Below are 23,001 nucleotides of genomic sequence, written 5' to 3'. Positions count from 1 at the left end.
AGGGCAAGCACCTGTCTTCCAACCTTCCTGTCTGAGCCAGGCAGCGCCATCCTGGCGGCACAGTACAGCCATATGGCAGGGGGTCAGCAGCTGTTTTTTGATTCAAGAAGTTCAAACCCCAAGGTTTCTGCAGGGCTTACTGCTCATGAAATTCTGTCTCAGTGTCTCGTGGGAGCCTTGCACCCTGGGAGGGCTAGTCACATCATTCGTATTTATTTTATAGACATAGAGGCTGAGGTCTGAGCAGTCAGCTACCTCGTCCCAGGCCTAATAAGGACCAGAACCCACATCTCCTGTGTCCCAGGCTAGTCTGGTTTCTGCAATACCAATTTTTATAATTAGAGAGAACCCAAGAGATAATTTAGAGCAAACCCCTCATTACCAGCTAGGGAAACTGAGGCCTGCCCTGAAGATACTTTCTCAAGATTATATAACTAACTAGTGCCAAATGGAGAATTGAAACGCAGGCCCTGGACTTCCAGTCTAGTGTTCTTTCCACTCCTGCTCCCCCTTCTTCTGCCTCCCTTCTGTATACAGCCATCAGAGAACATTTGAGGACCATCATTCTGCATTGACAGGAAGGTAAAGGTTTAGTGAATGCCCTGAGTTAGAGGGAATGTAGAAATGCATAAAACTGGCCCTGCCCTCCAGGAATTGTCCTGGTTCTGTGAGACCAGGGCAGGGCCTTGATGGAGGAAGGGAGAAAAGAAGAGGGTAAGGGAAGAGAGCCTCAGGGGTAACCCAAGAGGCTGGAGCCTGGAGGCAGCCCAGGGAAGGATAACAGGTGGGCATGTCTGGACATTTAGAGGCATTTTGACAGTTCTGACAGGCAGAGTGAGAAGGGCGTGACTGGACCAAAGGGAAAGCTGCTCCAATGATTCTGATTCTTAGTGTCTGGGCACAGAGGTCCCGCTTAGCCAGTCTGCAGTGGCCTGAGAATCCATCCTGTCTTCTGGAGAAACAGACTGTAGAGTGTATCCACAGAGGAGGATCGGGCAGTGGACACTGAATCCCATCATGCTCTGAAATGTGTACAGAGAGGGAAGTGTGTGCATTTCTGGCTGGCTTCTCCCTCTTGTGCTCAAGTGAATTTTTGTTTTCTTGTTTCTGATTGACCACACTTTAAGTGGGTCTTTTCCCCCTCTTTGCATCTTGGGACTCTCCTGGTCATTCACTCATTGGAGGCTGGATGCAGGGCCAGGTAGGTGCTGGCTACTCATTCCATTTGTACTCTACCCCTTTTTGCAATTTCCTGGGCATACAGACGGAGGGGCTGGGACTGATCGCAGTCTCCATCTTGAGACACTGACAAGTTGAAACATACAATTTGCCCAGATTACAGAGAATGTGATGTTTGCCTAATAGGTACCTTGGATTATTTTCCAAAACATGACCAGGTTATAAACTTCTCTAGGGCAGGGAAAGCTTACAGTGTTATATCATTATTGTTTACATCTTAGGTTTACATTGCAATTTACATTTATAAAGATCATTTCATCTTCATAATAAGGCAGGTGGATTTACACCCATTTTGCAGATGAGAAATTTGACTTGGGCTGTAACCTGCCCAGGGTAATGTATCTGCCTATGGGCTGAGCTGGGACATAGTCCAGCCGCCTGTTTATAAATTCCATGATCTTTGTACTCTACTATGCTCCAACCATATGTAAATCCCCGGAGGGCCTAGGACATAAGAGGAGCTCAATAAATATTTGTTGAATGAGTGAACTTTGGCTATTGTATTTGCCTTTTTTTTTTTTTTTGGCCACACTTAACCATAAATAGATCCTCTTTGGCAGCAAAGGAACACTACTCTGAGAAGTATTTGAATTTCTTGCCACGATAAGGAACTGGTGAGTCTCTTCTCACCCAGCTTCACCTCCGGGAACTGGGTCATGCACACTAAATAATTAATTCCTTGAATCTTTTACTCAGAGCTTCCTGCTCCCGATGCTGAGACTATCTGTCCAACATTGATCTTTGAAAGGTCCCTGACAGTGGCTGATCTTATTGCTTGTTGTCACAAACCTTCAGATGACCCATCTAACTGCCCACGAATGGATACTCTTGGCCTAATCAGGTCAGACATCCAGGGAATTAATTCCATCACTCAATGCCACTCTTCCCCACCAGCCTCTTCCAGCTGGAGGAAGAGGGTCATTGTGGGTTATCTTAGATATTTAGGGTTTTATAGCAACAAGAAAGACATCTCTCCCTTCTCACTGACATCTGAACTCCCCAAGAGTTTGTGGTGAGGGCTGAAGAAAGAACAAATGGACTGTGCCAGCTTGGGAAGGAACGTATGGGGTAGGGGAGACAGTTATCAAAATACCTGCTGGGCCTGCTCTTTCCCTAAGTGACACTTGGGTCGTGTTGCTTAGAGTCTGCAGGGGATCCAGCTGGCCTCATTAGAGCAACCTAATTAGATTCTTGAGGTCAACAAGTAGAGTGGAAAAAAGAGCTGGCTGAGACCAAAGGCCCTCGTTCTAGAGTTGGTTGCTCACAGTTTAGCTGCATGGCCTTGGGCCAGTCACAGAACTTTACCTGCCCTCAGATTTCTTATTAAGGAAATAGGGGGGCATAGAGGGTTGTGGCATCTTAAAGGAACCTCTTTTAGACTTCTCTGATTCTCAGTGCCCACTCTGTCTCTCTTTACGGTTAGCACTGTTTTCTCCTCCAGGTCACCTACTCCTCACGTTGTCAGAGTTTGGTTCTGTAAACACTTTTCTCGTGGCCTTTGTAGCTTTCCCACCTCTCCCCTGCCCCACCCTGAGGTATGCCAGAGTGCAAATAAGAGCTGCTTGTTGCTGCCCTAGTCTCCTGCCAAGCAGCATGGGGAAAAGTCTGATGTTTTGAAAGAGTGTTGGGACCTACTGGGTGTAAATTGATATAGGAGGGGACTGGGGAAAATCCTTGAGTGGAAAGAAGCCAGACTAGATGTGTAGGGGTGGGTTGGTATCAATGTAAGAGTGTCCATACCTGTACAGAAATATTATAAAAAATTATTTGATTGAAATGGAGCATACACGTAGAAGCAAGATCTCAACAGACTGAGATAAATGCTTCCAAGAAATGACAGTTTGCGGCATCTTTTATGCATTTGGAATCAAGGAGAGAACGTAAGCAAGATTACACGAAGGTGGGAGAAAGCAAGGTGGGAGTTGGATTACAGGATAGTTAAAAGTATGCGCTCTCTTGAAGGTGGTCATGCTTTAGAAGAAGGGGTCTGAAAAGAGGCATTGTGTAGGTGTGTTCACCTAGATGCACAGAAACAATGGGCAGGGCTGGCTTACGGCAAAGATCAGCCTTTCACTGAAGAAGTCAGAGACCTGGGGCAAGACAACCCACCACGACCTGCCCTGTTAGGAATTTATGATCAGATCACCCTGTGAGGTTTCTTTCCCTAGCACCCCTTTTTCTTCCACATTGAGATAGCTGATCTCTTGATGCCCAAGGTACCTGGACTGGGTTGAGGTGCTTAATCAGAGGGTAGTCGATAATCTCTTAAGAATATGGCTCCAAGTTCATCCTCTACCTCGCTGGCCAGGCTTTATGCTCAGGGTGACCCGACACTCGGCAGCAATAAAGGTCCTAGTGTTGGTAAAAGGCTGCTCAGTCGGAGCTAAGAGATATCTCAGACAGACAACCAGCACAGAAAGCGGAAACGAAAGCGGATCTGTCTCTAAGATTTATGATCTTAAAGCAGTAAAGCTAGAAAGAACTTACAGATCATCTAATGTAACGCTCCTATGTTATGGGTAAAGAAACTGAGATCCAGAGGCATGACCTAACCAAATCCATGAAGCAAGTTAGTGGTGGAACTGAGATGGCAATCAAGTCTCCTGATTCCCAACCGGGGCAATGATAAGCATTGTATGAAGCGGCTCTTTCCCCAGCACCAAGGTGCCTCCTCACACGTGTTCAGCCACCACACTTTCCACTCCTCTCTTTGACCCTGAGCTTGGTTGTCTTAGGTGTGAGCAGGGCCCCACTGCTCCCACCTCATTGTTTATTGAGGCCTAATAAAACATCGTGGAGAGGTTGAGGCTTCCCATGTGCCGGCTGTTTGACTTGTACTTAGTGGCTTAACGCTGTGGAGTCAGCATCATTCTGTTTTATGGTATGTCTTGGGGTGAAAGATTAATTCAAGGCAGGAAACGAAGGCTGTCATGGCTCGGCCTCAGCAGTAATGGCCTTTTGTGGTTTGTTATTCAGATAAAAATCACCTTGGTTGCTAAGGAGCCCTTGTTTTGAGACTCTCAAGCTAAGGGCAAGGACTGAGTGCAGGCTTCACGTCCCTTACTTCAAGAGAGGGCTCTTTGGGTAGAGGCTGGCCATGTCATCACTGCGTTGATGACATGTGACCCGGACGGAAGCCATTTACTTTTTTTCTGTAGGGCCCCCTTTGGCTCAGCATTTCCTACTGAGCTCAAGGAAATGTATCTTGAGCTCTTTCCGTTGGGCAGGCACTGGGTTTACATATTTAATCTTGTTTGTTCCTCACAGCAGCACTCTGAGGGGTAGGCATGGCTATTTATTGAGGAGAAAATGGAGGCAGATACAGGTTAGATAACTTGTCCGTGTCCCACAAGATGCCAGGTGTCTGACTCCCAAAGCGTTTTCTCATTTTATGTTTCACATGACCTCTCTGCACAGAGAAGGAAGGGCTGGGGCTCACTGGGCTGGGTGCTGATTGAGGCATGAAGCATTTATTACAGGTCGTCTAAGTGCCAGGCCCTGGGCTTGGTTGTGGGGATACAAAGGTGAATAGGATCTAGTCCCTTTATTCCCAGGAGCCTATGGCCTGGCAGCAGGACAGATGTGGACAGAGTCACAATCTCCGTTCTAAGTATTATCATAGGGAGACATGCCAAGTGCTCTGGAAACACTGAGAAGAGTGCATCATGCGGGAATACTGCACCAACCCAGTGCTGTGGGACTTGCATATTGAAGACTAAATAGGAGCTTGCTAAGCAGAGAAGGAGGCAGAGCGTTTTCCAAGTAAAAGGTACGGGGCTATGAAAGGCTTATTTAGGTATTTGGAAGTAAGAAGGAGTGATATGCGTCTGTCCTCTCCGAGGAGGGTAGGAGTGGAACATTCAGTTGAGAGATAAGTTGGGGTAAGAGGAGGGGGGTTTGGAACCCGACTGTCAAAGGCTTTGTAAAATGCTAATTATGTGAGAGTCCTTGAAAAATAGACCAGCAAAGATTCTCTAGCTAGAATTCTCCAGGCACCGGACGTACCTTTCCCTGTGGTAATGTGGGTGGGGCTCATTTTCAGACAGTTTGTGTTCATTTTCTATTTTTTGTGTCTCACGTACCAGTGGAAGTGTTTATTGATGGGGTGAAGGCATGGGGGTGGGATGGACAACACGCCAGTTCATATTTAAAATGTCTTAGATTCCTTTTGCCAAATAAGCTGATAGCAAACACCCTTGTGAGTTCATGTGCAGAGAGTGTCTCCAGGGAGGGTTTTGTGTTCCAGACAGGGCCACACAATAATTCTGTAGGAGCTGAGGGTGTGGGGTGAGAAGGCTACTTAAAAATAAAGACCAATGAAAAAATATAGCTGTTTTTAAGGAGGATATTTGCAAGGCAGAACTATCCAGGAAGTAGATTATTTGCCATGAGAATGAGCCAGAAGAATCCTTAAAAACATCAAGTCTTTTGAGTGGGGAGGGTAATGGTGAAGAGAGAGAGCCCTCTGAGAACTCTTTTCTCTCTCCTCTTTACTGAATCCCTTGCTGAGGTCTGACCTAGGAAATCAGTTTTGGAAACTGAACTTTGAGCCCGACTCGTCCTTTATGGAGAAGAAGGGAACGAAAACCCAAAGAGTGATTTAAAGGCAAAGGTTTCTTGGTCTCATGTCACAGTCCATCTCTTGTAGCTGCTGGGTTTCATCGCTTTATTGAGAAAGAGAAAATTCTTTTGGGGACAGCTGCTGCTTATGTTAGTGAATGTGTCTTTCAGAACATAAGCCCGAACATCAAGAGCATCTTTGGTCCGGCATCTTTATTAAAACGACACAAATTTACTACATAGGGCTGATGGGAGGCCTGTCTTCTTAACTGCCACAGAAAATTCACCAGCTCGGTCACACCTTCTACCGTCCGCTCCCCTGAGACTGCTGGCTGTTGGGCTTTGGATCAGGGAGGAGAATTTTGACCCACTGAATGGGGCAATGGTCAAGGCAGTCCAAGCTTGTCCAAGCATCTCTGAGTGCACAGGAACACGGCCTTTGAGTGTCACCTGGAGAGCTGGGCACCCTTCTCCTCAGACCTCTGCTGCCCTACAGTCCACACTGCCCCTGGTGCCAGCCCCATGGCCATTACCAGCAGTCAAATATTATACGACTGTCAAACCCCAGGGCTGTATGTCTCATCCTGGAATGTGAAGTCCAACCTGTCAAGCCAACAATCTCCTCAGAAGCGAGTTCAGCAGTTGAGTGTATTTTAGGGACTGGTTCTCTTGTGTCTTATCAGAGAAGCCTTTCTGTATTTACTGTCCAGAATCTTAACTGGTGTCATAGAGCTTTGGGGAAAAGAGTTTCAGGAGACTTCAGTTCCTCTGCACAATAAGGAAGTGACCCAAACTGTCCCCTCTCACTTCTGCTCAGACCTCTGAACTGCCTCCAGGTATCAATATATTTGACATGGCAGAGATCCCCTTGGGTGGGTCCTGGTGAAGGCAAGACATGCGTTCTCAGAGCTGTCTCACCCTGTCAGTCCCGAGTTGTATTTGATAACCGTTAAGCTGTGTTCATTTAGCACATTGCCTGGCACGTGGTAATCAGTATCTGGGGAATGAATATATGAACAAATAAATCACCAGCAAGTAAAGCCTCCTATTTTCCAGCAGAAGCACAACAGAAACGAACAGGTCTCAGGCTGAGCTGCCTGTGTGCTGTCAGCTCGCAGGATCTGGTATGCGCGCCAGGAAAGTCGCCTCTGGTCCTTGGTGCAGAGGGAGTTACAGAGCTGTCATCTCCTAAGCTGGGGGCCTGGAGGGAGGGCCAGACGATCTTTGATCCACATCCAGAAATTCCCCTCCTCAAGACTATGAGTCCTGTTTGGAGGCTTAAAGCAAATCTACAAACAAACAACAATGCCATCAGCAAACCACGGGGAATGTGGGCCCAGAGGAAACAGGGTAGAGTCCGTTCTGCTGGCTCCCTCAGCTTGCCCCGCCCACTCCCCATGTGACTGAATGTCCCATGCTTAGACATGTCTCCCAAGAACCTCCTGATGGGTGTTCTTGCTTTGCCGTGCTGCTTCTTAGCCGCATTGGAGATTTTATATTCAAATCATAGGTCCTGGCTTCCCAAGTATGTTGACACGTCAATAGGCTTTGAACAGCCCATGAAGCTTTTCTGACTCAGGAAGGGTTTACCTGCCCATGCAGGTGCACACACCTGCTCATAAAGGCTGAATGCAGTTTACAGTAGGCCCTTGTGCGGAGGCTGGGTTGAGGGGCGTGGCCGGCTGGACTGCTGGCTGGGTGGGTGGATGGCTGAATGGAAGGAATGGATAAGCATCTATCCTTTTCCTGCCTGGAGCACCCCTACACAGAGGCCGCCCGACTGCTGAGATCCAGAGAGGTATTATTTACATTGCTAATAACATTAATGACATATAAACAACAAAGCCTGTATAATTGCATATCAGGAAATTAATCCTGAAATTAAAGGCCTATAATTCAAAGGAAAATTTGGAAATCTTTTAAGTAAACTCTAGAGGTGCTACAATGTAAACTGTTCCATCCCTCCCAAAACACATTTTTACTACTAAACAATCATTCATTCAACTAACTTATACTAACTACCTATTAGGAGCAGACACCCCACTGGCACTGAAATTATAAAGATAAAAATCAGTAGACAACTTGTTAATAGGTGAATTAGTCAAAAAGGGACATAGTACATAACGTTGAATTGTTCGAATCTTAAATGTAGTCTGAATACCAAGTGCTCACGCAGAGCAGAGCTGAGTACTCCGGGAAACAGAAAAGAAACACAAGACACTGGGCTTTTCCTTAAGAAGTTTGTACACTAGTTGTCCAGACAAGATTGGTGCATAAAAAGTGGGTTGGGTTCAAAGCTAAATGAAGTGCCAAATAGTGTGGTCTGTGCCCTGTGTGACCCCTGTGTTATAATTCTTTGTCTACCTACCAGACAGTAATTAATTTCCCAGAAGCGGCAAAGCACTTGCTCACCTGGTACCTACAGTGCCTACAGTGCTGCTCGAGGTCCTTTGCCCGGTGTAGGACCTCAGTAATGGGAATGAATGGAAGCAAGTGTGGTTAGTGATTCCTAAACCTGGCTGGTCCCCAGACTTCCCTGGGGAATCAAAAACATTTTCCCCTTGGACCTCAGGCTGTAGAGATTCTGCTTGCGAGTGGGCCCAGGAAGCTGTCTTTTTGGACTCTTCTGGTGAGTCTGCTTTAGAGCCAGATTTGCTGACCTCTGGCATAGACTCCCGGAGTTAGAAGAATACATGGGAAAAAAAAGGTCAGTAAGGGATAGGGAAGCTTTGTGCTTGAAAACTGCAGCTCTTTCCTTAAGATCCAGCGCTGCTTCCACTTCTTCCGTGAGCTTCTCTTCAGGCTGTCAGTCACGCCATCTCCCATCTCTGTGCCCACATGTCTTGGTACCCATCTCAACTGCAGCTCGTAACAAAATTTATTAGTTTGAATTTGATTCCTCAAATATGTTGTGATGCTCACATGGGAGACAGCACACAGTAGGTCTTCAATTCGTGCTGTGTAGCCTGACTCTGCTTCAGAGGATGGGTAAGATTTGAATGGGGTGGGAAGAGGAAGGCAGAGACCGGATATGGAGGTCTGAAGGGGCAGCCCCAGGGGAGCCCTAATACCTCGAGGAATTGAACCTATCAAGGAAAGGGGGCTGCATGGTGGGGACTGATGAGCCCAGTAAGGGAGTCTAGACTTTTACTGTGGGGTGTAGGGAACCGTGAGGGGTTTGTGTGCAGGATGGAGGTAGTGCCCAAGAGATGGGAATGGGAAGATGAGACGTGAAGACTAGTTAGGAGGCTCCTGCAGTAGTTCTGGTTGTGGTTGGAAACAAAGGCAGTCACAATTCAAGCCACCACATAGCCTGGATTTTGTGCTTGTCTTGATTAGATTTTACAGCAAGCATGATTGCTGAGCATCCACCATCGCCCATTGCCAGAGGCACAGGGGCCAGGCCCCGGGACATGCAATCTCTGGCATCAGAGAGCTCACTGTCTGGGAGGCAGGCAGACCCACAAGTACATAAAAGTGACAGTATGTATGAAACCATCATTGGACACTCCACAGAGCACAGGGTGGGAAAAAGAGGTGAGGGGAAGCCAAACTGGGGCTTCAAAGACCAGTGCAGCCAAAAATACTGCCTAGCCAGGCGTCATTGCACTTCATCTTCACGTAACCCAGTGGGGTCAGGACTATTATTATCCCGTTTTATTGATGAGAAAACTGAGGTTCAAAGTGGTTAGACAACTCATCCGGGCTCACACACCTAGTAAGTAGCAGGTGAGGTTTGCAACCAGTCTGCTTGACTCCAGAGGCCAAACCAGGACTCCTGACACAGCCGCCTTTGACGTTTCTGTTCTAAAGCTGTCCGGCATTTTACCAAGTCAACAGAGTCTGGATGGGCATTGTAGGTAGAGGGACCTGCATAAGCAAAGGCACAGGGAGGGGGTGTGAAAGAGTTCAGTTTATTAGGGAACAACGGCTGAACTCATTAAATCTAGAGTAGGAAAGGTGGGGGAAGTGATGAGAGGACAGGCTGGAGAGCAGGCAAGGGGAGGAGAATCATGATGGGTTTTGTTTGCTTTACTAAGATATTTGGACTTCACCCTGAAGATTGTCAGGGAACTGTTGAAGGATTTGAAACAGGAATGGAACCTGTGTGCATTTTTGATATAAAGTTCTCTCTGGCCGCAGTTCGAGGCGTAGGCTGGTGGATCAGAGAGAGGTGATCTGGAAGTAGAAAAGGCATTTACGAGGAGATTTTGAGAGTTTCAGGTAAGAGCAAGAAGGAAGGACAGGACAGGAGGCAGTGGATGGAGCGATATGAGTACTTGGTGACTGGCTGGCTCTGTGAGATGAGGGAAAGGGGTTCAGAAGAGGTGACTTCTAAGGATTTGGCTTGAGAGCTGGGGAGCAGATAGATGTTGCTGTCACTGAGGTTGGAGATGCAGGGGGAAAACAGGTGGCGGTGAAAGGTAAGTTGCCTGCTTGTGACGTCTGCTAGAGAGTCAGGGGAAATATGTAGCTGGCAGTTGACATAGGGCGTGGAATGCAACAGGGAGAGACCTACCTAGGAGGGATAGCTTGGTGGGTAGTCAAGGTATAGATGCTGGTTGAACCACAGGGGTGTTTAGGTCCTTGAGAGTTAGAAGAGGATGAAGATCAGAACCTTGGGACACAGCAAAAGTTCAGGGGCAGAGAGAGAAAGTTTGCAAAGACTGAAAATGGGCAGAGACTCTGAGTAAGATAAGGTCCCATGAGTGATGACTGGATTTAGCAACAGAGAGAACTGGGGTGACCTTGGACATAATGCCTGGGCTGGGTTATGTGTGTGTGGAAATGACATGGTGGTGTAGGTGGTGCAGGGTAAGTGTAGGTGAGCAAATGGACATTGCCAGGCTAGACTCTTCCGTTGGGAACCGAGGCTGTGAAGGGAAGGAGGAAGAGTGTCATTTTATTTTCTCCAGTAAAAACAAATATGGATCTAACTGTGGTTGAATTTGTGCACATTTTTGAAAATGGCTTCACATGGGTAAATTGACAAACCAGAAAAAACCAAAAGACTTTTGTCAGGCAATGAGTTCCAACCCCCCCACCCCCATTTTTTGTTTTTTTTTTGTGTGTGTTTTTTTATTTGTACAATGTGGTCACTTGGCACAATTCTTCAAAATGGGGGGTGGGGGTGCTTTGAAAGGCAGATCCCATGAGACACACCTGGGCTGTGAGCGTCCCAAGTTCACGTGCTCTGCGGCGGTCCCAGCCTCCTGGGTGTGGTGCTGTGTGCAGAGTGAGCAGGCATCATCGCAAAGTCCTTTTTAAGTTCACTTTGCCATGACTTCTAGGCCTCCTCCCCAGGATCCCTCTCTCTCTCCCAGACTCATCACTAGGGTTCAAGTCCCTGAGGCCTAATTTCGGCAAGTCAGGAGAGGTGGTGCCATCCTGATACAAAGGTTCACATGTGGAGGGACGTGAAGGGCGTGCTGGGCAAAGACTTGGTGGAAATAAGCTGTTAGCTGTCCCAGGTCAGCACAGGGTGGACTAAGGGGCGAATGAGCTGTCCTTTACATCTATGTAAAAATACACTCTGGGTGGCGGGAGTTGTCCCCAGGGCAGTGTGCCAGGAGGACAGTTAATGACACATCTGGGGACCTGAGCCGTGAGAGGTGCCTTCATGTGATTCTCGCAGGGACTCTTGTTTATGACTTGCTCGGGGAGTGCTCAGTGACTCAGAAGTCCACATTCTTTCCACCACACCACTGGCTTCCAGGGACTCAGCTGAGGGCTCAGGGGGTTACGGCAACCCAGGAAATACACTAGCCGACCCGTTCTATTCTCCTGTCTTATGCCATTCCAAATAGGGAAGTGACGTGTGTTTTCAACATAGGGTATCTGTATGTATGTGAGGTGCTCCGGTAGAAGGGTGGGCAAGTTTCTTTCCGGGGGGTCAGGCAACTTTTCCAGGATAGCGCAGTTGTAATGGAAGGGAAGACGTGACAGAACTGGATGTTTGGGAAGTTGGCCCACAACGGTGGTGGGTGACAGTGAGAGGGACGTTAATCCCGTGTGATCAGTCTTCTTATTGGGAAGGAGTGTTTTCTGACAGGGGCCAATTTGACATGCCCACCATGCTGTGGCTTACCTCTTGTGTTAGTTAAGCGGATGGTTCCTGCCTAACAGATAAACCCTCGCATCTCAGCGACTTCATATACTTTCTGTTTATTTCTCACACAGGTAAAGTCCAAATGTTCATGGTCATGGAGGGCTTTCCTCCAGGTGGGCATCCAGGGGGTCTGGCTCCTTTCTTCTCCTGGCTTTGCCATCTCCGACCTGTGGTTTCAAGTCTGCTGTGCTCTGGCAGGAGTGGGAAGTGTAGAGGATCTCCAGGGAAGGTTCTTATGGTTGGTCCTAGAAGCAGCATAGGTCACTTCTGCTCACATTCTATTACCTGGAACCTGGTCATGTGGGGTCACATAGCTGCCAGGAAATGCTCAAAAGGAAGGAGCCACGCATCTGGTGGTCCGCTAGCCGGTCTCTGCCATACCCACCAAGGCATGAAAGTCACCTCTCAGCTGAACGTTACGGGCGTATTAGCCACTGTCCTCATCTGATATGGTATCGAAATCTCATTACTCCAGATCCTAGCATTTTGGAGTTTAATGCAAGAAAGGTAGGGGTGTATCATGAGTTAAAGGGTCTGGACCACAGACCATGTCCCTGATGTCGTGTTCAATGCAACACTTGAATGCTTCCATCCACTTTGCCAGGGAGCGCAAGGGGTATGCTGTTTTAGGATGTGACCTCTGAACTCCGGCTATCGGGCTCTAAGTCGCGAGTTTACCACTTCTGACATGTGGCCTTGAGCAAGTTGCTAACTTTTCTAAGTCTTTGAAAAAAAATGGGGATAAGCATAGTATCTAACAATGTCTTGGTTTGTTACAATGATTAACTTATTTAATACCTGTAAAGCTTTTAACACGTTGCTTGAGACTTCATAAATGTCAACAATGATTATAGCCCCCAGGATTGCACATTCATTCATTTGCTTATTTAACACATACTGTATAGAGACAGGACCTTGTGGGAGGAACCGGGAGTAAGAAAATAAAAAAAATTGATTTCAACACAGAATAACAGACTATCATTGAGGTAAGTACAGGCTCCTATGGGAGGGATCCAACCCATTTTGGGAAAGGGTTGTGACTAAGGAGGTGGGAGTATTTAGAGAAGAGGACCTTGAAGGAAGAGTGAGGTGAATGGAGGTCATTAGTGAGGTGAAATTCGATCACATCCATGCACCCTGCTTAACAACAGTGAGGAGGGGATGTAATGTTAGACTCACTGGATTTTTTTCAGTGGAGAAGTTTCTTTGCCTTACAACAGGATTCTCCTAGTATCAGAAAGGACGCGTACCCAGTGTCCCTGAACTTGAGGTGAGTCCATGAGAAATGTGCCACTCCCTGACTTTGAAGGACAGAGGTCTCATCTAATTACATAGCCACTGTTTGCACTCATTTGAACCCGATGACAAGTCCAACACATATGGGCTGATCTGACTTGTCCTCGGGGAGCTTTTAGGGAATCGGTCCACTGCTTTCAGGGAGCTGCAGTCTCCTGACAGCATACACAGGGACCCTTGGAGCACACGACGGTTCTCTCCAGGAAATGGAAGGTAGGCCCTGGGAGACAGGCCCAGGGAGCTGGTGCTCAACCTTTCCTGGGGTGTTGAAGATTTCACAGATACCAGGGTGGGTGGGGGGAGGAGGGAGGCATCAATGAGGAGAGCCTGGGAATGGCAGGACAAGAGATAAAAATTTGGAACTTGAAAGAGCTGAGCTTTCATAGGCTTCCTGGGGTCAAATGAGATTTGGAAGGAAGAGTGAGAGAAGCCTAAATGACTTACCAAAAAAGAAGGTTAAAAATTATTTCATTTCTCCCTTGCCCCATCCCCTTCTAGGAGTAATCACCATTCTGCTTTCTGTCTCTATGAATTTGCTTATGCTGGGTACCTTCCACCATTATTTTTAAGGAAGCTTGGCCTTCTGGAAATGGGAATTTACACTTTTCCTAGGCACCCAATGTGTGGTAAAGATAATGCAGGGTACATGCAGAATAGACTCAGTCTTTGTTGGCAAAATGGATTCAGTGTGTGTGTGTTGAGATGTACGTTATTTTGTCACCTCTTGGCCCATAGCCAGGTATGCAGGTTTCTTTCTTGTAGGTTCACTGGCAATGGGTCCTGTGTGCACAGCTGAGATTGGGTCAAAGGCATCGGCTGCCCCATTTCCCAGCATGGCCCCCTGGAAAGGGGCCTGCCGCACAGGGCGTGAGGGCCTGTGACCCGGAGAGCAGAGCCACCTCAGCACCTCATCTCTGACCTGCTAGAATGGAAGCCAATTCATTAAGCTAACACGTCAGGGCTTCTTGCAGGATGCCCCTTTTCTGGAGAAAAACAGCACTGTTAGTGTGATAGGGCCACATGGGACCAAGCACTTGTTAGACCTGAGGAAGATAAGACGCAGAAGCCCATCTCCGCTTGGCAAGACCCTCAGTCTAGTCAGGGAGAGAAGACCCCTGGACTTGGAATGTGTATACAGGAGGGGGTTATAAAAGTTATGCATGCTCCTGGTAGAAAATTGGGAAATACAAAAAAGAATAATGCTAAAAAACAAAAAATCATTTGAAATACCATCCCTCACACATAACGACTGCCACATTTGGCTTGTTTCAATTCCCCTATAGGTATTACTTTATGGACTTGGATTGTGTTGAGACCCTGAAATTGTATCCCGCTCTTTTTGCTCTGCATTAGGACATAAGCATTTCCCCATGGATCAAATGTCTTTATAAATATTATGTTTAAAGGAGTGCCTAATACTTGATTGTTTGGTTGCACCGTAATGCATGAAACCACGCCCTGTTGTTGACATTTGAAGACACTTGGAGCCCGATAGAACTCTAGAGACTATAGACTGAACCCATTTAATTTACCCAGCAGCTGCAGAACAAGCAGGCCATGTGATTTCTGTCTACACGGTTCAGACTGATCGGTGGCTAAGAGTGTGGGTTTTTGAAAAAGATGAACCAGGCCCATTTCACAGTATCCTCACTTACTACCTGTGGCATACTGAGGAGGTGACTGACCTCTGTAAGTCTGTCTTTTCTTCTGTCCAACAAGGATGGTTAAATGAGATCACAGATGGACAGGGGCTGGGCCAGGGTCCGGCACTGAGCAGCTGAGCAGTGTGGCTATCGGTGTCATCATGAGGGCAGTGAGAAGGGCAAGCTCAGTATCCCCATGCCCAGGCCAGAGTTCTGCCGCCTCAAAAGCTTGGCTTCTTCTAGAAAGTTCTTGAAGTGAGGTTTACTGATGCAAGAGGAAATATAGAGCACTGGCTAGAAATCCTTATGGAAAATGTTTAAAGTGTGTGTGTGTGTGTGTGTGTGTGTGTGTGTGTGTGTATGTGTGCACACACATACACATACATATATACACATGTGCACACGCATACATATCTACATACATGCATATATATGTGCATATACACAGATATATACATGCATGTGTATATATACATACATATATACATCTACACATGCATATACATGCATACATGTATGCACATGCATAGCTATACACATACATATATACATTACATGCATGCATATATGTGTACACGCATATACATAATACGAATAGCATTTGGCAAACATACTTGCATTACAGAAAAGAGAGATGGGCAAGTACTAGAATGACTTTTTTTTCCCCCCTAAGGCCTTTCTTACAGACTATAAATAGAGACAGAAAGAGAGAGAGAGGGGGGGGGGAACCACCCTATCCTACAGACTTGTTGTGAGGACTCCTTAGGATAAGGCCGGTGAGAGAGCTCCTTCCTGGCGCTGTGAGTGGTCAACGTGCAGGTCTCTGATTCATTCGGGAGTGGGAGTGGAGGGTCATCTTAGGATCTGTTACTGTGAATGATTCCATGATGGAGGTAAGGAAGTAGAAATGCGTGAGGTCAATTTAAGCCAGACCAATGTAGTCAACTCTATTGAGAGAAAGTGAGGAGATGGCTGGGGCCAGAAGGGCAAGGGCCAAATGGCCTTGGGCCCTCAGCTGAGGATAGGCATTGAAGACCAGGGCCTGCAGTGGACCTGGAGCCTCTTTCTGGAGCTCCCCACCCCAGGGCAGGATAGATAGAGGGCAGCCTAGACAAAAGGCACTGTCTACGCCCTTGCTGCAGACTGGGAACCTCTTTGGGTTTTCAGTTTGTCTCTTGGATGTTTCCATAAGCCTTTCCTAGTGGGGGCCCCAGATGGAGTGTGTAAGAAGGCTGCACGTCTGAGTTTAACCCACACAGAATGGCTTTGACTTACTGTGGGTGATCTCAAGGGCTAAAACCAGGAACAGAGAGGGACTGTGGGAGAGACGGTGTTGATCTCATGGAGGCTGTCTTCTAGTCAGAGAAGGCGAGGGTGGAGCCTGCTGCCCCAGGAGGCAGGGCACTCTCCATCTGCAGAGATGACTAAAGGACGGCTGGGAACCTCTGGCTGGAAGAAGATTACAAGGAGGACAAGGGAGCCCTTTCAGTCCCTTCCCAACCCTTTTTGGTTCAAGTTGGTGGCCACATGCCCTTGTAGATGGAAAGCCGGCATCCCTGGGCCAGGTGCGAAGATGGTATCTGCAGTCATTGGCTGTGAAGCAGACGTTCAGCCCATGTGGGACTCTGCAGAGATGCCGCATGTGTGGGAGGTGTTTGCCACTGCTGAGGTCCTGACTGGTTCCAGGTCACCACAACTGAGGGTCTTCTGTGTCTAACGCACAGAGTTGAAGCTTTTAGTCCATCTGACCACTCTGTGAGTGCACCAATGGGGGTGTACACACCCAGGTCATTGCTGAGGAAACTGGCCCTGCCTGGGGGCCTCTTAGTGAGATAAACCTGGGAGATGGTAAGTTAGAATGAGGAGCTTGGCAGTGTCAGTGTCAGGAGGGTTTGGTTTTTAGATTGCATTTACCCTGAAACATATCTTATCTGTGAGTCTTGAGGGTGGGATTGAGGACTGAGCTTTTTTCCTCTGTCAAACTGCTGCTTTGTAGGAAGCGTCCCTCTAGCCCTCCTTAAGTTTTTATAGAACTCCGCCATTTATCTACCTCCTGGTCACACAGTTTGATGACATTTGGCAGGTGATGAGGCTCAGGGAAGGCAGAAGGTGTGAGTCCTAAATGTGACTGTACTGGCAACTCTTGGGCCAGGAGGCTCTGTAGGGACGGAGTCCCAGAGAGCAGTTTCCAGGCTCTTCGCCTCACATGGAAAGGTGCTCACTCAGGTAGTAGATGGTCAGCAGCTGTGACTAGTTGGCCATCAGCTGTTACCGGTTAGCCATTAGCCACTGATATAACTGCCGTGGCTAAGCTGCAAGGGATTGGATTGTTGGTTGGTTGGCAGAGAAGAGGACGGCAGATTGCAGATCGTGTGGCTCCTGCTTCCTGTATCTCCAACCCAGCCGCCATTGAAAATATAGTTGGTATGAACCCCCTTTCCATGGCCCATTGGTGTTCCTTTTGGGCCTCACCATACTCTGTGTCCACCTGCCGAGAACCAGAGCGGAATCAGAGACCCTGCATGACGGGCTCCTTCTCTAATTTGGGAGATACTCAGGGATTCCACAGAAACTTTGAACTTGTCTCCCACATGCCATGGGCTGAGCCCATTACCAATGCTGTCGCTGACAATCTGAGGCCCTGAGTTTTACTTTGTAGCAGCCAGAGGCAGGGGAAGGGAGTTGCTTTGTGACTCATGAAGTCACACAGGCAGAACCGCAAATAAGGCACTCCAGTTGGCAAAAAACAAATTGCTTCAAGGCTATTCTTGGAAACTAAAGCATCACGTCTTGTTTCTTCCCAGAAAATGCAGAAACCTTTCATATTTTTGGGTAGTTGGTTATTTATATTTCAGATCAAACTCCAAAAAGGCAACAGCTGGGTAGTGGTTGACAAGGAAGTCTTTAACATGAGCTATTACCCAGGGGCCTCTGGTTTAACTAATTCTTGATCTTCTCCTTTTGGGGAAAAAGGGTTCCCACCAAAAGTATCACATGCCAGTTTCTGGAAGAAAAGGCTTGAAACTCAGACTCATTTACAAAACCACCTTGTGTCATGTATGTTTTCCGTTCATTACTCAAATTTCCTCCTGTATATATGGGGAACTGTATATACGGGGAACTTAAAACTCAGAAGTTAGGTAAGGTGTCCAATGTGACATAGCTAGGAAGTGGATTTGAACCCAGATATTCTGAATTGAAAGCCTCTAACTTTACAGTACATAATTCCTTGACCTGGGAAGCTAGTCCCAGTGATTATCAATTATCATCTTTTGCCGTATATAATGCGCACCCATGTTTTTGGCCCAAACTTTTCAGGGAAAAAAATCTTTCATTTTAACTTTTTTAATTCAACTTTTTATTTGTTTACATGTAGGTACTTGTTTGTATTGTAAAGGGATTTTAGCATTTGTTTTTTAAAATATTAATTTTAACATTATGGTACAATTTTATGTAACACATAATTACAAAACACAAGAACAGATACAAGATACCAAAAAATGTATGCACTGATAACAAACTTATGATATTTATACATCATAAAAGGCGAAGAACTCTTACTCTTTGCCATTTCATTGTAAGTTCAACAAAACCAATTATCATATTCCAGGGTATTATTTTGCATACAGATATCATTGATTTCTAAAGTTGCACTTTTAACTCATAAGCATAAATGAAAGAATTAAAAACATTTATATAGATACACAATTAGTACTAACCATGTATAATGAACATCCTTATTTTTCCTTCACGAATTTGGGCAAAAAAGTGAGCATTATGCATGGCAAAATATGGTATGTTCTTTTTAGTTTGATGAGGTTTGGGCTATTTGAAGAATTGTAATGAATGCTGGTTATCATGTAGCCACAAAGTGCTGAATTCATCACCTACATGACCGAATTTAATCCTTACAACCCTGGGAAATGAGTATTATTATCCCCATTTTACAGATGGGAACATAGGCTGAGATAGATAATTTGCCAAGGGTCACACAGCTGACAAGTGCATGGGACCATATTCTCCTCCAGGTTTGCCAGACTCTAAATATTCTGATGTTATTCTATGAGGAAACCTACCCCGCGTGGGTGTTAGAGTCACTTTTAGGTCTCTGACTTAAATTGGAAAACTGATGGTAAAGGTTAAGACTAGACCCTTTAGACCCAGGGAGGCAGGTCTGAGCCTGGTACCGGTGGTGGGGTACAGTCCAACGCAGCACTTATCTTCTCCTGTCTGGCCGTCTCCCTCCACCTCCTTTATCTTACTCTGGATAAGAGCTAGTTCCTGGAGCTCCCACGCCCACCCAGCGCCCTCAGCACCACCTTTGGCTCTTTCCACTGGATCCCTAAGATTAAGTTGTTCATTTTCCTTTTGGGGGGAGGAGGGGAGGCAGCTGGAATTGGGAGGAGACAGGTTCTTCCAGTTTGTAAATGATTCTCTGGCAGTCAGGTCTGGCTTGATAACTCTAAACAGTTTACCATTTTAGGCCAGGAGGAGTTGGCAACTTGGAGAATTGATTTACAAAACTGTTTTTCCAACTGGTGCCTTCCCCAGATATAAACACACCCATGTGCTGGATGCAGTGTTCATTCCCACGTCTACTGAGTGCCTCCCCGGGCCAGGCTCGGCTACCACACGTGTATCTCATAGCAACCCTGCAAGGCGCAGATTCCTACCCGTCTCTTACAAAAAAAGAAACTGAGGCTCACAATTTGCATGGCTTGTGTGAGGCCAGCGAGGGGCTGAGCAGAGCTTTGGACTTGGGCTCCAGTAGCCCCGAAGCCTGTGGTTTTCTCTGCACCACCGGCCCACCCTCAGCAAGGGCTGCAGCATACCAGTTGAATTCAAGTAGCTTTGCATTTGTCAATCAGCTACTGTAGCCTTTGTTCAATGCTGAGCAGGGAAGTGGTTCCAAAGATGTAGACTGAGGATATTAATACACTCTGAGAAGCAAATTGGTCTTGCTCTCTGTTATGCTGTCTGGGTGGCAAGTCTTGGCTGGGGATGGGGGCGGTGAGGGGACAGGAGGAGGCAGTGTTTATGTGAGTGATGCCAAAGTGAGCATTGAGAACGTTGAAGAAGCTGAGAGAACATCTGTGACTCCATGTTTTAGCAGTGCCAGGCCAAACTCAGAGCCAGCTTTCCAAGTCTGTTGAATTTGTTGAGCTGTGGGGACCAGAGCAGCCACATAAGTTCTCATGAAGAATGGAGGCCTGGCTGAGGAGTACGACTCGGCTAGGCCTGGAGCAGGGAATGTGTTATTCTTCCTTCAGCCGACTATGGTGCCAGGCATATTGGAAGCTTCCAGGGAAAGAGGAAAGGGAGGGGTCCTATGCTGTGCCCCTCACCCATCAGTATCTCAGTGTCTGGTGTCTGGAGAGCTTGTCTTCTCCCAGCAGGCTGCTCCTTACTGGTGCCCAGCCAGGCTGCCATATAATATTCACATGAGAGCTTTTCCCACTGCTCTCCCAGCTGCTTTCCTCATTGTCTCCTGGGCAGCCCCTTGGCTGCCTCTTTCTCCAGTCTACCCTCTGCCGGCTCCTCTTCCCAAAGACTTTTCTCAGCTTCTGCTTCCTCTCCTGCATCCCACAGCCCACTGGAGAAGTCAGGTGCCCTCCACGATCTGCCCTGGAAGACACCCCCCACCCCACCCCACCCCTTGTCATGAGTCCTCAATTCCTGACACCTTGAACTTGCTGTCATTCTGCAGCTGTACTGGCTCTTTCCAGACTCACACTTTTGTGTGGTGTCTTCTTCACCGGAAATGTCCATTCCCCAGTCTTCTAACAAAATCCATCTTGTTCCTAAAATTGTAGCGTTTTGGCCTTTCCCTCTCACGTGCCTCTGGACTCCACTGTTGGGCACTTGCTCTGGCCTTGCAGGCACTGTGTTCATGTTCCACAAGCCTTTGCCTATTGTCTTGTAGTTCAACTCTATGGGCCTGGCCTGTCTTCCTCCCCAGGGCTCATCTCTATCCCCAGCACCTAGGGTGATACATGGCTCTTGCTAAGACACTAGCAATTGTTGCTGAATGAATAAATAAAGGATGAAGAAAGAAGATAAACACGGTCTCTGCTTTTAGCATTATAAAGCCGGTCCAATCCAAATGCACCCTAATAGCATTCCCATCTGGAAAGTAGGAAGTTGCCCAGCCTGAGGGCCTTGTCTCTGTTTGCTGATCTCCTGCTGCCAGGCCTCTGTCTGAGGGAGCTCGCTGCATTGTATCTTCTTATTTACAGACCCCCTCAAGCCCTCCTGACAGCTGGGCCAGCCCTAGCTCCTCCATGCTTGTCTTCTTGCACTAGCTTTGGATTCTGGAAAAGTAGTGCTTTGGAAAATCAGCTCTAATTTTATTTTTGTTCCTTTGAAACTTAAATGACTTTCCTAAGAAATGCCTGAGGTTAGAGTGGCACAGAGAGAAAGGACGATGGCCCAAACCCAGGCAAGCTATTTTTGTGATGCGAAAGAACACCCATCGCATTTTTCCTTCCATCAGCCTGAGCACTTGTTCCAAGTAGCTCACAGCTTGGGCTTCCAAAGCTCAGGCTCCTTATGTACATGAGGAGGAGACCCATGTGTCGTCCCGTCTGTCCCTTATGTCTGATGGGGATAAATGCTGTGCTTTCAGCAGAGGACAGGAATGGGGAGAGGTTTTGAGAAGTTGCTGTCTGTTGTCTGTATAGTGGGAAGAACTGCTCTCTGGTCACCAGCAAAAGAAGACTTAAAAATTGATGTCTAACCATAGGTAAGGTGGTCCTGAAACCCAGAGAGGCATGTGCTTGGATTTTTTTGGTCTGTGTACTAATATCATGTAGCCAGGTTACATTATATTAGTCGACCAATTTGCAGCAAGAGTTACAGGTTTTTAATGGTGCTAAATCTAGAGACTTTTCTGTTTTTTTTTTCCCTATCACTAGTTACTATTTCTAGAACCATCTGGCTCATAGCAAAATTGATCGGGTAATGTTGACCTCAGCCATGGTATAGCTTTGGTTCTCTTCACCCAGCGGGAAGAGTGGGGTGTTAGGGAGAAAGACGTTGCTACCATGTTTCCCCGAAAAAAACACCTAGCTGGACCATCAGCTCTGATGCGTCTTTTGGAGCCAAAATTAATATAAGACCCGGTCTTATTTTACTATAATATAAAACTGGGTTTTATAAATATAAGACCGGATCTTATATTAATTTTGGCTCCAAAAGACACATTAGAGCTGATGGTGTCGCTAGGTCTTATTTTCGGGGAAACACGATAGCAAGGCAGCATTACCAGTTTAGAAGGTATGATTGTACATTTGCTATAGATTTTTTGTGTTTAGTATCAAGTCTTATGCTTAGTATCTTAAAGGAGTTTTATTTTTGCCTCCCAGCTCCCATCCCCACCCCACTCTCAGAGCTCACCTCTGCCTCTGCCTACATTTGCAGGTGTGACGTTTCTCCCAGTACTTCATGGTGTCTTCCTCCATCCTCTCCACACCACTGCTCCACACGGCTCCTGAAACATGGGGGAAAACGAGGACGAGAAGCAGCTCCACGCTGGGCAGGTTTTCGAGAACTTTGTCCAGGCTTCCACATGCAAAGGTACCCTCCAGGCCTTCAACATCCTCACACGACACCTGGACCTGGACCCTCTAGACCACAGAAACTTTTATTCCAAGCTCAAGTCCAAGGTGACCACCTGGAAGGCCAAAGCCCTGTGGTACAAATTGGACAAGCGTGGATCCCACAAAGAATATAAGCGAGGGAAGTCATGTATGAACACCAAGGTAAGGGAACCCCTGTGTGGATGTTTCTTACCCTTGTTGAGAGGGTAGGAAGCTGTCGCCATTTTAACATTTTAAGGTTCTTAACAGGTATGGGTGTGTTTGAATGTCTTGCTCAGACGAAGGTTTCCTTTGTATGTGCCCAACTTATCCTGGTTGGGGGTTTCCACCTTAATGTGGTGGCCTCAGCAACTCTTGCACTCTCTTCAAGGCAGAGAAAATACCCTCTCCAAGGCTGACGTTATCCTACTTCTACTACCACTTCTAGTAGCTACTTTTTTTTTTTTTTTCTGAATGAGCAATTTTTAAAAATTTATTGGGGTGACAATTGTTAGCGAAATTACATAGGTTTCAGGTGTACAATTCTGTAATACATCATCTATAAATCCCATTGTGT

At 46.9% G+C, this 23,001-nt stretch overlaps 1 protein-coding gene across 4 annotated transcripts in view; it reads left to right on the top strand.

Annotated features, from left to right (window-relative positions):
* Positions 1-23,001, top strand: part of MICAL2 (microtubule associated monooxygenase, calponin and LIM domain containing 2) — a 207,279-nt gene that overhangs the window by 27,137 nt on the left and 157,141 nt on the right. For all 4 annotated transcript variants that reach the window (XM_081063541.1, XM_081063540.1, XM_081063538.1 and 1 more), the window contains one exon: positions 22,267-22,607. In XM_081063541.1, coding sequence (XP_080919667.1) covers positions 22,344-22,607 — 264 coding nt within the window. In that variant the 5' untranslated portion in view covers positions 22,267-22,343. The remainder of the gene's footprint in view (positions 1-22,266; positions 22,608-23,001) is intronic.

Source organism: Rhinolophus hipposideros (assembly GCF_964194185.1).
Source record: "Rhinolophus hipposideros genome assembly, chromosome: 10".
Taxonomy (NCBI): Eukaryota; Metazoa; Chordata; class Mammalia; order Chiroptera; family Rhinolophidae; genus Rhinolophus; species Rhinolophus hipposideros.
This window is presented reverse-complemented; position numbering and strand designations above follow the sequence as displayed.